Source organism: Agrilus planipennis, unplaced genomic scaffold (genome assembly GCF_000699045.2).
Source record: "Agrilus planipennis isolate EAB-ADULT unplaced genomic scaffold, Apla_2.0 scaffold152, whole genome shotgun sequence".
NCBI classification, from domain to species: Eukaryota; Metazoa; Arthropoda; class Insecta; order Coleoptera; family Buprestidae; genus Agrilus; species Agrilus planipennis.
Window position 1 is genome coordinate 275145 of NW_020439047.1, and position 14633 is coordinate 289777.

At 34.2% G+C, this 14633-nt stretch overlaps 1 protein-coding gene across 1 annotated transcript in view; it reads right to left on the bottom strand.

Moving 5' to 3' along the window:
* LOC108737961 (voltage-dependent calcium channel type D subunit alpha-1) overlaps positions 1-14633 on the bottom strand; it is a 205991-nt gene that overhangs the window by 74838 nt on the left and 116520 nt on the right. The window contains exon 2 of the mRNA XM_025976903.1: positions 4240-4672. Coding sequence (XP_025832688.1) covers positions 4240-4672 — 433 coding nt within the window. The remainder of the gene's footprint in view (positions 1-4239; positions 4673-14633) is intronic.

Genomic DNA, 14633 nt, shown 5'->3' on the forward strand with positions numbered 1-14633 from the left:
TCCTTGAAAAGATCAGTTTCTTATAAATACTACTAATTTATATAATAAATTATATAGGCCAAACTAAATAAACAGTAATACTACAGTGTGATATAAATAATAAATAGTTTGTGTTTTTATTTAATTTACTTTAAGGTCTGTCTCTACTATAAGTATTAAGCCGCATTCAGAACAGTATAACACTCTACAAAAAACATTCGCGTTTCAAAACGCCCGTTTGGCAGTAAATAACTGATTTTTTTTTGTGGGATGATAGGGCTATTAGCAAACCATACACGAAAAGGATAAGGCGCCTAGCAATACCTCACTGGTGGCAGTGTAGAAATTTGCCTTAATAAAACAGCGATTATCCAGACGATACTTATTTACCTACAACCTATATTTTTTCTTTCTTTTGTGCTCATAATATATGTTAAGATACAATTTATGTAGTGGTGCATGCCATCAGCGATGAACACATTAATGTACTTATTTAATTTACTTTTATCGTAATAGGCGTATGAATATAATGTGTAGTAGTAAATCGTTCGTTTATCTCAGATGTTTGATAATCGGCACTGCTTACATTCTCCATTGATATAGCTGCTAAGTTTTATCGAAGTTCACGGACTTCCACTCTTTCTTATTCTGATTGTGAGCTAATCTACGCATTTCGCTAAAACTAGAATACCCCAGATTCTTACTAAAAACGAATCAGTGCATTTTCACCCATTTTCAGTGAATATTCACTATAATCGTAACAATTATGATAACAGCAGCATAAATTAGCAGTTACTAACTGAATAATGAATTGAATTAAAAATACTGCTTGAATCAATGAAACAAAAATACTGATTGAATTAGTGAATTGAAAAAGCTAATTATGTCAGTTCTCTTATTATTACCTAATTTATCTATAAGTATTTTATTGTTTTTCTTGTTTTAATTGTTTATTCTATATTCAATTTAATATTTGTAGAGCATTGTTGCAAAATGATTATATATATATTGGTTACGTCCATGTTTGCAGATAATGTTTGCCAATGCAAATTGTAATACAATTTCACATAAAGCACCCTACAAAGTACTGTTTTGTTGGGAAATAAAAAAGACAGGTTGACCCTCGCTTTTGATAAGTATTGATTTTTTTAGGTGAACGTTAGGTAACATTTTCAACAATCTTTCTAACCACAGCAACAAGTCGTATAATTTTACCCTTGACTTACGGATTGCGTTCAGACCTTTTGATCTCAATTTTCTGAAGAAAAGTATAAAAAGTTCGTATTAAAAATTTTCCAATTTTCCCGCTTGCCCTTGATCTTGCAGAACTAATCTAGCTGCTTTGATTAAACTCCTTTCGTCTGACTTTTTGAACTAACTTTTCTGCAGCTAATAAGGTATTAATAAAGAAACGTTGAGTTGTTAATTACGATGTTAAGACGTAGTTGCTGGTTGGCAACTATGTATTGATCGATTTTGACAAGTCTTTGTAATGTCTGTGATATATTCATTATGAAATTGTACGATTTTAATGGTTCTTGCAAATGCTATTACGAGTGACTTGTAAACATAGATATTAGTAATGAAACGATTATTACTTAGCGATTACTATTATGATTACGATTTCGATTAATAGCCAACGACTGTGCCGGGAAGTCCCCAAAACATCAAGCCAGAAAGTAGCGAATCGGATACACGCATGAACAAACGATAGTTTGCATTATGCGTATTTATAAAGTATGTTAACAATAGAAATGAATTCTTTTGAAAATAAATGTCTTAAATAATCACAATGATAATCGACGATTATGATTAATCGTGAATGTTGATAATTGTCGATTACGATTAATTGTGAAATATTGATAATCGTCGATTACGATTAATCGTTTTACCACTAATAAACATAAAGAAACATTTTTGTATGGGAATTTTTTAAAAATCTTGAGTGACCTCTTAAAATTTTTTAATCGAACTAATTTTTAAGATATTTTCATCTGAGATCAAAAAACTGAGAAAATGTTCGTTTTTTATTGGTTACCCCAATGAAGGTATGTTGATTCTCTTCTCATGGAGTTTATGTTTTCAATACATAAATAATACGGTAAGGGTCTAGATGATGGCCGGGGGGTCGAAAAAGGAGGTCTCCCCCACCACTGTACCATAAAATGTTCGTGGCGGTCTCACCCCCATAAAAAGTTGTGGGGGTTCAAAGTTAATAAATATGCCAATTTTTATACATTTATAGGCATGTAAATATTTATATAGTCCTTCCTAAACAATATTCAAAGGTAAAACTAATGAAAAATACATAAAAATATTGAGAAAGTTATATTAATCATTATTTAAATATCTTTATCAATACGTTAGGTTAGGTTAGGTTATCGGGTTTTGTTCAAGTGACCAGCCTCTTTCGATCCTCCACCTCCACCCACTTGAAAATAATTATTTTATTGAATTTTACTTGAATTATAGTGTATGAAAATTGTCAAAATAATCAACTTTCAACCCCCATAACTTTTTATAGGGTGAGACCGCAGCAAATTTTTATGGGGTTTTACTCATGTGACCACTCTTTCGATCCCACCTTCGGGGGTGGGGGCCATCATCTAGACCTTTACCAATAATACTTTTGAAGCGTAAAAGATTTTCTATAGAAAATGCTAAAGCGTAATGAGTATTGGACGCCATAATGGTTTCCATTTAACTGATTACGTATTAGCTGATTAATGATTAAATATATTATATATTACTAATGTACCTATCAATATGTCGGGATTGCATCAAAGTTTGCAATCGGCCTTTTAACAAGAAAAATGCATTTTAATCTGTTTTTCTTGAGCTGAAATGGAATATTTGTGAATTGAAAGTAAGTACCTAAATGTTGTGGAATTCTCGGAGTCGTCACAGACGACGCAATTTCATTATGTCTGCAATTTTATGCAGTTTGAATATCTGCACATCTCCTTTTCGTTTGATAGAGAGCGAGTTAATTATGAAAAGAAGCTTTTAAACTTTTAGCCCGTGAACAATCTTAGCATCGTTTTCATTGAGTACTATTCAGTAAAACAAGATATAACTTGAAGTCTATGAAGCAAGATGCTGAAAGTAGTCCTTGCAAAATCCTTGAAAAGATCAGTTTAAATAATATCGCGTTTAACTAAAGAAATTCTTTTCTTCTTTGATCTTCTTCTTTATGGAGGAATATTTCCCGCATTAAAAATGTATGCGGGTGAGTTCGTAAGCTTTATTGTTTCACAGAATTTGATAAATTGTGAGGTAGAGATTTCCATGAGGGTTTCGGTTCTTATTTTGAGGTAATGTACAAAAGATACAAAAGCAAGTTGGAGGTTTTACTGTTCTAAACAGCGTGGCTTATATGACATTGTGAAACGTAGAAGCTCTAAAGAGCAGAAACAGAATAAGGGTATGTGAATGCTGTATGAAGAACAATGCATATGCAACAAGTAAATAACAAGAAAAGAACAACTAAAAAGAATCGCAGAGAACAGAAGAGAAAGAAGGATTCAACTGCAGATGAGAAGATGCAACGTGCGTAATATTCGCAAGGTTTGATCTACCTTTGCTTTATATATGTAGGCGTCTCAAATATCAACAGCGATAACAATTGATGCAAATATTTTAATAGAACTTGTTAGAACATAATACTTACAAAGTTTTTGTGTGGGCTGCTATTGGTAGCAATATGATCTCCTTTTTTGGATTAAAAGGCGTGGAAGCAGTAAACGAAACATGAAAGCAGATTATCTGCCAAAGAAAGCTGCCAATACTGTAATACTTATTTACGATCCTTCCATTTTTATTGACACCCACACTCAGAGGAGATTATCAAGGAAGTCCTATCGTATCTATCTTGTCAAGTAACAAAGGGGTTTTTCCTTTAAGGAATTTGGACAGAACAGACTGTATCCTTATGTTTACCAGAAAAACTACTCTTGATGAGAAATAATAGGTATAGTAGCCATATAAATACGAACGTTCCTTTAGAAATTTATTAACCAGTTTAAAGATTTGGTGAATAAATACCCCATATCCTATACCAAAAGACTTAATGTGTCGATGTATTTTTTTAGAATAATGTATTCTGCACAATCAAGTTTCCTTGCTGTTGGGTTAAATTATTTAAAGCTCAATTAGATGAACTTTTTAAGAGGTCCATTGAATATTTGTACACAGTACCTTTTGCAGAAAAATTCATATGAAATACCTTGAATTCTTTAAAAAGTACGTCATAAAGGATACTTCCATTCGACAACATCTATGCACAACTTCCTAACAGGGTTTTTGAGCGGCAGACAGAATAGAGCGCGCTGGGGCCGATCTGGAGGCGGTTTTCCTCTGCGCACCGGGCGCTTGGGGGCAGCCGGCGGACGGGCCCCCGCTTGACCCGGGCTCGTCACGCCCGCCCCCACTGTACTCATCGCGGTGTGTGCTGTAGCGGTGCTAAGTGGGCCTTGCCATGCACAGCCTGCTGTGAATGGTGGCACTGACGATACCGGCTGAACAGACCATAGACGGTTGTTACTCCCGGCGCCGTTACTACCACCGTTACTTGCCTGACTTGTAGTCGAACGGATCTGTTGTTGAAACTGTTGATTGTTGTTATTAGATGTTGTAATTGTTGTTGTTGTTGTTGCAGGATTAGCCGACTCCTGTGAAAGATCATACTGTAGACCTGAAAAAAAGGAACTGTTGTTAAAACCTGTTTTATCTACATACTATATAATATTTGTTTGTTAGTTTGTTTAGTATAGGTACATATGAAATCGTAATTTAATTTGAAATAACTGTCGCACCCTTTAGGGATAGACTATAATCCATTAAGGACATCATTTTTTTATAAAAACCTTTAACAAAAAATTAAACCGGCGAAAAAACTGAAAAGCAAAAAACAATAAACCTTTATTTTATTAACCTTAATAACTAAGTTCTTCAACTAATGTAAGTATACCTAAGTAATTGTGAGTCGGCGCTAAACAATCAATAAACAAAGATCACTAAATTACCTTAAATTTAAAGAAATAACCATTGCATTGTTAATTTGGTTATTTCTTTAAATTTAAGGTGATTTAATGATCAATAAAATGGTTTAGCGCCGACTCAAAATTACTTAGTTATACTTACATTAGTTGAAGAACTTGGTTATTAAAGTTAATAACATAAAGGTTTATTATTATTTTTGCTTTTCAATCTATTAAATATTTTCCTACTATAAATCATCCCCTGTTTTCCTACCCTTAGGGTTAGATTTTTTTCCAAGTTTATATGGGACCAACTTCCGGGTATACCCTTTCCAATAAAAATAGAATTATCAATATCGAACTATTCTGTCAAAAGTTATGCATGGTCATACATATATCTACAATCNTTCCAATAAAAAAAGTTATCAAAATCGGACTATTCTGTCAAAAGTTATGCGTGGTCATACATTACAATCAGTGAGTGAACAACAATCAACAATCATCCCCTGTTTTCCTACCCTTAAGGTTGGACTTGAGAACCTCCTCCTTTTTTTCGTCAGTTAAAAATGCTCATGAATTCATTCTTACGACGAGAAATAGTTATAAACTTCGAGTACTATATAGTGTAGATAAGTTTGTAAGGGTAGAACTGAAGCGGCCAGTTTATAATTACAATTCTGTGAATATACATAGTACCAAAATTATTATAAATCACTATCATTCAACATTTTTAGAAACACATTAGGAGTGAAAACCAAACGAAATTGGTGGGTGTATTAGTGTGATACGAATTATACTGTTCTTCTTTGTGTCGGACTATTATTTCTTTTCATTTTTTGACAAACTGACAGAACTGATGATTTTTGTGATATCATCGAACTGTTTCTTCCCCTGCTTAACATTTGCATTGTACAGTCACTTCTCAGAAAATACTTTTGAAGTATTTAGTTTTACCATGTACAAACAAAGCCCGACTCAACGTTACTTAAACAAAATGTGTGTCAAATTTTCCTTTTTTGAAATCGTTCAGTTGTTGGGATATTGTGTCATTATATCGACAGCTTTTTTCTCTGCCTATCTGGGATTAGATACTACTCATTCGTCTCATACGCTGTTGTGTTTTACCCATAATAGTTTTACCGGTATTTGGAAGGATCACCTTACAACAGCTACAAAGCTGCAACCTTTTTCGTTAAAATATCACATTACAGTATTTTTATAAAGCCTGGTAGTATGATCTAATTAATTGTTTATTTAGGTAGATACCTTGGAAGTATTAAACCGAAAAGCTTAAAAACATTTCAAATAAGACTATTCGAGAACTATTTTCAGATAAAATAGGTATTTATTTATTAACAATATTACCCAGCGTTTCATCCCTAAGTTTGGGGTTCTTCAGTGGTTCTACAATTCAATTTCAACTAATTAATTAATTTAACCATTCTTACATATGATAGATTCTGGTACATACAATTGTATAGTCATAAATTTTGAAAATAGGAAACTACTTTTCCATATAAAATTAATTAAGATAACTAAAATAATAAATAAAGAATTAAAATAATTAACTTACTCGGCCATNCAGTTATAGAGATGAGGCTGCAACGTAGTAAATATTAGGAAGGGAGTCAGACAGGGGTGCACACTATCACCGTTTTTTAATCTATACCTCTAAGACGCGATCAACATCATTAAAGACAGTACAGCTATAGGGATAGATATACAGGGTCAAAAGCAAGAATTTTTTTTTAAATTAAGAATATATAGCGACATCTCTAAATTAAATATTAATCTTAAGTTATAATAAGTAACGAACTCTGCAAAGTTAATCACGTTTGGTAATTAATATATAGATGACCAAGAAATCAATTATAGAAAATTTTTTTGAGAAGATACTTTTTTTTTAATATATATTAAATTGTACAACCGCTAATTAAGCCAATAAACGGGTAGATAAATCATAAAGAAATGGCCAACAAGGAGTGTGAGACATTATTATTTATAAACCAATTGATCCGACGGGACTTGAATCTTGACGAAACTCTTGTACAAACTAGAGTGGGTGGATCGGCTTGCAAGTTTCCATGATTTAGGGAACCGGACTATAGGTTCAACCATAATGGGAGGGTTCTTAAAGAGAAACCAGACTAAGACAAGTCTCTGAAAGAGGGCAGCAGCTCTTTCAGTACTCAGGGTGACAGAGATCACGAGGATCGGTATGATACTCTGATGCACAATACTGCGATGCGGAAGGCAACGGAAAACCACCACTTTATGATATTCCAAGAAAAATAAACCGAACTCAAATGATGGCGTCCTCTTGGATAAAGCATGTAGTACTAGTAGTATTCAGATGTCCGGTCGGGGACTACCTCGGGGATGTCATCAATAAGTGCAATAGGGGTAGGTGTGATATTTCACCAGTCAAAGCGTGGAGTGTTACGACAATGAGGCAGGTAGGGAAATTAGAAAATTTAAAAGTAGAGATGAATAGATTAGAATTACATATAGTAGGTATTAGTGAAGTGCGTTTGCTCGAAGCTGGAGACTTCTGGAGTGGAGACTTTAGCGCAATACATACACGATAGGTGGAAGGTAATTCGGGGGTAGGAACTGTAATGCGTAGGAAAGTAGGGCAGTGTGTAGAAAGTTATTTACAAGAAGGCGATAGGATAGTTATGGTTAAATTAAACTCGAAGCCGGTAAAAACGGTATTAATGCAGGTCTACATGCCTACATCATCTTACAGTGATGAAGACGTAGAGGCGGTTTATGCAGATATAGAAGACGTGTTAAGTTTAGAGAAAGGGCAGGAAAACCTAATAGTTGTAGGAGAATTCAACGCAGTAATAGGTGAAGGTAAAGTCGGTGCAATAGCAGGTTCTTGGAAGATGCCAGGTGATTTAGGGAGATATCAGTTAGATTACATACTTTTTAAGCAAACATTTAAAAGTCAAGTGGGACTGTAGGAGTTATCCAGGAGCAGATATAGATAGCGATCATGACTTAGTAGCTATGAAGACCAATCATAAATTTAAAATTCTGAAAAAGAGGGAAGGTAGGAGATGTCTTGAATTAGAAAAGCTAAAATGTAACGAAATGCGTGATAGGCTAGGTGAAAGGACAGACGAAATATTAAAGGCGGCCGGAGAAACGAATGACAGGGACATAGAGACAGAATGGAACTGCATTAAAACATGCCTAAAGTCAGCAGCTACAGACATACTAGGCGTTAAGCAATACGAAAGTAGGAAACCCTGGATAACAAATGAGATTTTAGGATTAATAGAAGATAAGCGGAAATACAAAAACAGGACAGAAGAAGGGTAAAAAAGATATAAGGTCATAAAGTGGGAAATAATTAGGAATTGTAGGGTAGCTTAGGAACAGTGGATTGATAGGATGTGTAAAAAAGTAGAAGAAAAGTTTGAAATAGATAAAATCGATGAGGCTTATAATACAATTAAAAGGAATTCTAGAGATGTAGTGTACAGTAGTAACAATATGAGAAACGAGCCAGGGGTCATTTTGATAGAAAATGAGGAAAAGGCAGAAAGGTGGAAAGATTAATCAAAGAACCTATGTGCAGGCCCTGACTTTGGATATATATTACAGAAGGAAGATAGTGTGAAGATATATGAGTTAGGTTATCCTATAGTGCGAGAAGAGTTCGATGTAGCATTAGAAATCGTAAAGAATAATAAGGCGCCAGGTGTAGATGGGATACAGGGGGAAATTTTAAAATATGCAGGACAAGAGGTTGGAGATCGTATGTTTAAGCTAGTTAGTCACATTTACGAGACGGTGAAAGTCCCAGAGGATTATAAACCGAACGTGGTAGTAAATTAGTAATCTAAAAAAAAAGAGGCGCGGATAGGTGCGAGATATTTAGAACAATTAGCTTGACTTTCCATGCGTCAAAAATCTTAACTAAAATTATACAGAGGAGGATGAAAAAAGGGCGGAAAACCTGTTAGGGGAAGATAATTTTGGGTTAAGAAGAAATAGAGGAACGCGGGAGGCCATTCCAGCTTGACGGGTAACAATAGAGAAAACGATAAAAAAAAGAAAGAGGGCGTACGTAGAATTTGTAGATTTAGAAAAATCTTTTGACAATGTTAAATGGGACAAGATGTTAGTTTGTATAAAGAGCAACAGGCAGTTATAGAGATGAGGCTGCAACGTAGTAAATATTAGGAAGGGAGTCAGACAGGGGTGCACACTATCACCGTTTTTTAATCTATACCTCTAAGACGCGATCAACATCATTAAAGACAGTACAGCTATAGGGATAGATATACAGGGTCAAAAGATTGGTGATTGCTTAAATTTTCAGATGATATAGCAGTATTAGCATCTAACAAGGAGGAGTTAGAGATAGCTTTAAATAAAATGGAAACGGTATTGACAAAATATAACAGTATATAAAGATAGGAGTCGAAAAATTAGAAGAAGTAGCTGATTTTAGGAATTTAGAAAGTCAGATAAGTCAGGACGGAAGAAGTAGTAGGGATATAAAGCAGAGTATAGCGCAGGGTCGAGTCGCCTTCAATAAAAAGAAGTCACCTCTATACTCACGAAAGGTTAATTTAGAAGTTCGAAAACGATTTTTAAAGGTGTATATTAGGAGCACGACGCTGTACGGGTGCGAAACATGGACAGTGGGCGCGGAAGAAAAGAAAAGGTTAGAAACGTTCGAAATGTGGTGATACAGGCGAATGATGAGGATACCGTGGATAGAGAAGGTAAGAAACGAAGAAGTATTAGAAAGAGTAAGAGAACAGAGGACTCTGTGGAAGTCAATAAGAAATAGGCGAGGTAGGTTAATAGGACACCTTCTCAGGGATGAAGGTCTAGTCAGAGGCATATTAGAAGCAGAAACAGGAGTTAGGAGGGGTAGAGGTAGACTTAGATTAGGTTACTGTTTATAAATAGTTAAGGATATGAGTTGTTCTAGTTTAAGGGAAATGCGAAGATTAGCTCAGGCTAGGAAAGACTGGAGGTGCGTGTCCAATCAGTCTTAGGAATGAAGACCTTATGATGATGAAGCCAATCGAACTTCAATGCGCTATTCTTATTGTTTATAAGTAAACCATCAAAAATCATTTTTGTTTTTCTAAGGTGAATTGAAGAGACGAATGGTAAGAACATAGCAAGTCTTCAAAGGTTTGAATTAGTAAATGATAATAGCTGATATTAATAAGTTTATTTAGAACGATTTTTAAAAGTACGGAGCTTCTAACACCAATCACTGTGATTCCAATTTATTTATAAAATTTATTTTGGAATTGTAGATATTGTCGATAACCAATATAAAATTGTAGGAGTTCAAGAAATTGTTCTAAAGTATGACACGAATATGACACACGTGTGTATTATTAAGTGATTCTAACAGCTTGCTGTTATTCATCAAATATGACTGATATTAGATTTAATGGGTCCCGCCTACATTTAAATTTAACATAATTTAACAGTGTACTATAATAATTGAATCGAATCGCAATAATTGCGTATTAAATAAACTTTCCTGAATTAGGATAGTATAAACTAACGGGAAGGGTGGGAAAGGGTGAGGATGGAATGTTCTGTTTGCATTTATACCAAGCTTCCTCAATAAAACGTCTAAATCGGCACGTCCAACGTTAGAAAAATGTAATGAACTCTGCTTGTTTTTGTGCTTTTCAGTTGTAAGTACCTATAGTATATTTAATAATTTAAACTTGGTACTTTTACATCGCAAACTGAAATCGTTTAATTTTTTACGAAGATGGCTGTGAAATTCTTAACAGAATTTTTTTTGTAAAGTGAACCATGGGACTTCTGTCTATGGAAATACATAATGGACTTACAATTGTTTGAAGTTTACCAAATTCATCATTAAATATCAAATACCCAGTATGTAATTAGTCCAATATGAAAGTATGGACGGGAAGCTTGAGAGTATAGCTATCTCCCCTGAGAATATTGTTGCTCCAACTTCCTTATTGTAAAATAGGAATGCTTTTAACGCTACCTATTGCTCTGTGCTATTTCTTTTAAGACCAGTAATGAACAATGTCAACGTCGAAAATTTCATAACCGAAATTGAAAACAAAGGCTGCATTTGGAATAGCTTTAGTGCAGACTATATATGGAAAAGCATGGGAAGAAGAAATGACTGAAAAGCTTTTGTTATTTCGACATAAATCTTGGAAAGTTGTATAGAAATCCTTTTACCAATCAATTGCTGTTGTGTAAGGATCGACCCAATATTTTTAATTTATCAGAAGCGCTAACAAAGTAAGTTCAGCTTAATCGTTCTTCTGCGACTTCATTTTAATAACTGTTGGCTACAATATCGAAGCGCTGGAAGAAATCGCTCTTTATACATACGATCTAGCAACTGTCGTGCTACTGTAGCGCAACGGAAGCGCTTCATAATGTAGCTGGTGTGAATAGGCTCTTACGGCTCTCGTTTCTCGTTGTACATTACGCTAACTTATGACTTCACACAGAACTGGCATACCGCGTAGCGTAACACAATACGTGGCTAGTATTATCTAACCTGGCAAAAAGATGTAAACACGTTCACATGAAGATAGCAATCGCATAGAAGATGCCATCGTCGTCGGACAAAGAAATTACCATAGTCCTACTTTGCGCGGCAATAATAGAACAAAAAAGCCAACGAGAATGTAGATACATCCGTATTTATCGAAAAATGTAAATAAACTCGTGTTTATTATTTTAATGCAATTGAAATTATTTCCAAGAAAATTTCTATTTCTTATACAAACTCCACATTAAAATCAGGCGTATCTTTCATCTTATTAAAATAATACACATGCATTACCCTCGAGCTACTACGAATCATTAGCGCCACACTGCACGGGAACTAAAAGTGGCAAATGTATCGCCAAATCTATCTTTGCTAAGCCAATGTTACTTCATGTCGCTGTGTACTTCAGTATTCGCATAGATGTGTTTTAAATGTTGTCGCTGCCACGCCACGTGCTACATACGTTATATGCATTTGCTACATCGATGTGAAATCTGGCTTACACGTCTGTATGCACTGCTTCTGCTATCTCTAGTACTAATGACCTCTAGTTGCTAGTGACCGTAAGCGGTTATGTCACGGAGTAATTAAGTAAAGCAGCAAAAGCAGCAAACGACACGACTGGTTCTATCTCTATCTTTAATATCTTTGGGCTAGAGTCTAGCGTGCAGGCAGTCACCAATCATCATTCCAGTAATGAGCGTAAAAACCGACCATGAGTGACAATTTGTCATAGTAAAACAAAAAGGAAAGGAAATACACGGTAACGATAGTACTTAAGTACTTCGTGAGTGTTGTCTTTGCATACAGTCACTTTATAATTCTAAGCATATCCGTCAAAGAAGAAATTGGTAAACAATTAATAAACAAATTAAGAAAAAAAGGTAAATTGGTAGCCGCGGATAAAACACAGACTACCAGTACCTGTTACTTATATCAGACGAGTATCCACTCCACTGAGCTAGCGTGGTTACTTCCTGGCTGTTGTGTACAAAAGGATCTACATGGATATCCGGAATGAGGATTAGTGACTTCCTAGTAGCTGGACGCAAATTCACAGTAATCATGCTAATAATGATTTAAACACATCACACACCATAACAAACAGCAAACGGCTTATTACAATACCGAATTTAGTAAATGCGGATACATTGTATAGGGCAACTTGGTAACTATAAGAGATATAAGAGAAACAAATTAATGGCGGCTTGTCGATCTACTTTTTTGAGACAAATTTATTGGTGATTTCAAAAACATGGTATCGTCTTTTGTTTTCGAGTTGAAAATTTAGAGTTTTGGCTACATGTCTATATCTTGGTTGTTTGTAATATTAGAATAAAACAATTTTTTACATAAAATATAGTAATGTCGGAAAAATTAAAAAACAACTCATCACTTTATGTCAGAAACTTGTATTTTTTTTTTTTAATTGGAATCATAGCTTCATAGCTGACCCTTCTTTAGATAAAAAGATAATTATTTCATCTCTTCAAATATATTTAATAGGTGGGGTCGAATTCGATGAATAAGCATTTAATTACGAAAACAATCTTTTGGTAGTTTACCCCTTGCATTTTTTTACATTGGTTTCTAGTAGGTGTCTGTCATCTATATGACATTGATCGCCCGTTGGCCGTTTTAAAGTGTCCTTATTAACTTTTAATAAATGGCTTACGAAAAATTACGAAAAGTACGGCATCTTCGAATGCTTTATTCAAAGCAGTAACAATTCTGATGTGATACCAGAAACAACCTCATAAATCTATTTTTGCAAAAATAAAAGAAAACTTCAGTAATCATGAGAGTCATAACCGTAGAAAAAACTAGTAGTATCTAATATTAACTAATATAACATGAACTAAAGTAAATATTCAAATTGATTGGCGTTATTCCTAATACATAAATTAGATCTCGTGGTGGTACTCTGGACTGAATTGCGGATATGAATATTTGAAACTGAATTCACACTTACTATGAAATTTTATTTTATTGCTAGTTCATTCACACTGTTTTAGTATAATATATTTTCAATATGCTTCCAAAATAAATCCAATGGCGATAAGTTTGGTGACAATGGAGGTCGCCTCACTAGCCTGTTGGATCCAATTGGAAATTGAAGTTTAATAATTCCGAAACGGCTTTGGTATTATGAAAAGGTGCGCTATCTTTTTAATGGTAAATTTTTCATAAACCTCTCTAAGATGCCACTATACCGTTGGTAATTAAAATGTTTTTGATACAGATGATAAGTTAAAATACGATTGCCTGCTAGAGCACACCAAACACTGCAATCAAACTTTCCTTGACATCTACCATCGATGGTACGATGAGGGCTACTATCGCACCAGTAGTAGAATACTGAAAATTCCGGCACTGCTGTTGTAGGTTCCATCTGCCCAAATAATACTAAGGAAGAATGGATCTTTAAAATGATAACGAGTGATCACCATCATATAGATGACAGACGCCTACCAGTGTAAAAAATGCAAGGACTAAATTTCCAAAAGATAATTTTCGTAATTAAATGCTTACCTATCGAATTCGACCCCACCTATTAAATATATTTGAAGAGATGAAAAAATCGTCTTTTTATCTAAAGCATAGCCAACTATGATTCCTATTTAAAAAAATATAAGTTTATTTCATAACTCGAAAGTGGATGATTTTTTTTTTAAATTTTTGCGACATCACTGTATTCTATGTAAAAAGGTGCCTGAAAAACGTAAAAGTTGTTTTTTTCTGATGTTACAAATAACCAAGATATAGACATGTAGCCAAAACTCGAAATTTTCAACTATTCTTCTTTTTGAAAACATCAGTAAATTTGTCTCAGAAAGAGAGATTGAGAAGCTGTCATTAATTTTTTTGTATCACTTATAGTTACCAAGTTGTCAATTTTTAAATTGTCAAAATTTCAATTTTTGCATGCTAATTTGTAAACATTTGACATTCAAAATATTTATTTTTTTATTTTTATATTGAAGAGACTGGTCGTTCCTAAAAAAAAACCATTGATGAATATGTAAAAGACAGGGATATCACAGCATTGCATAAAAAACAAAGAAGGCGTTTATATAATATTAAACTGCTATACAATTCTGTTAAAAGGCCTCCCTTTGGTAAGGAAATTACAGATT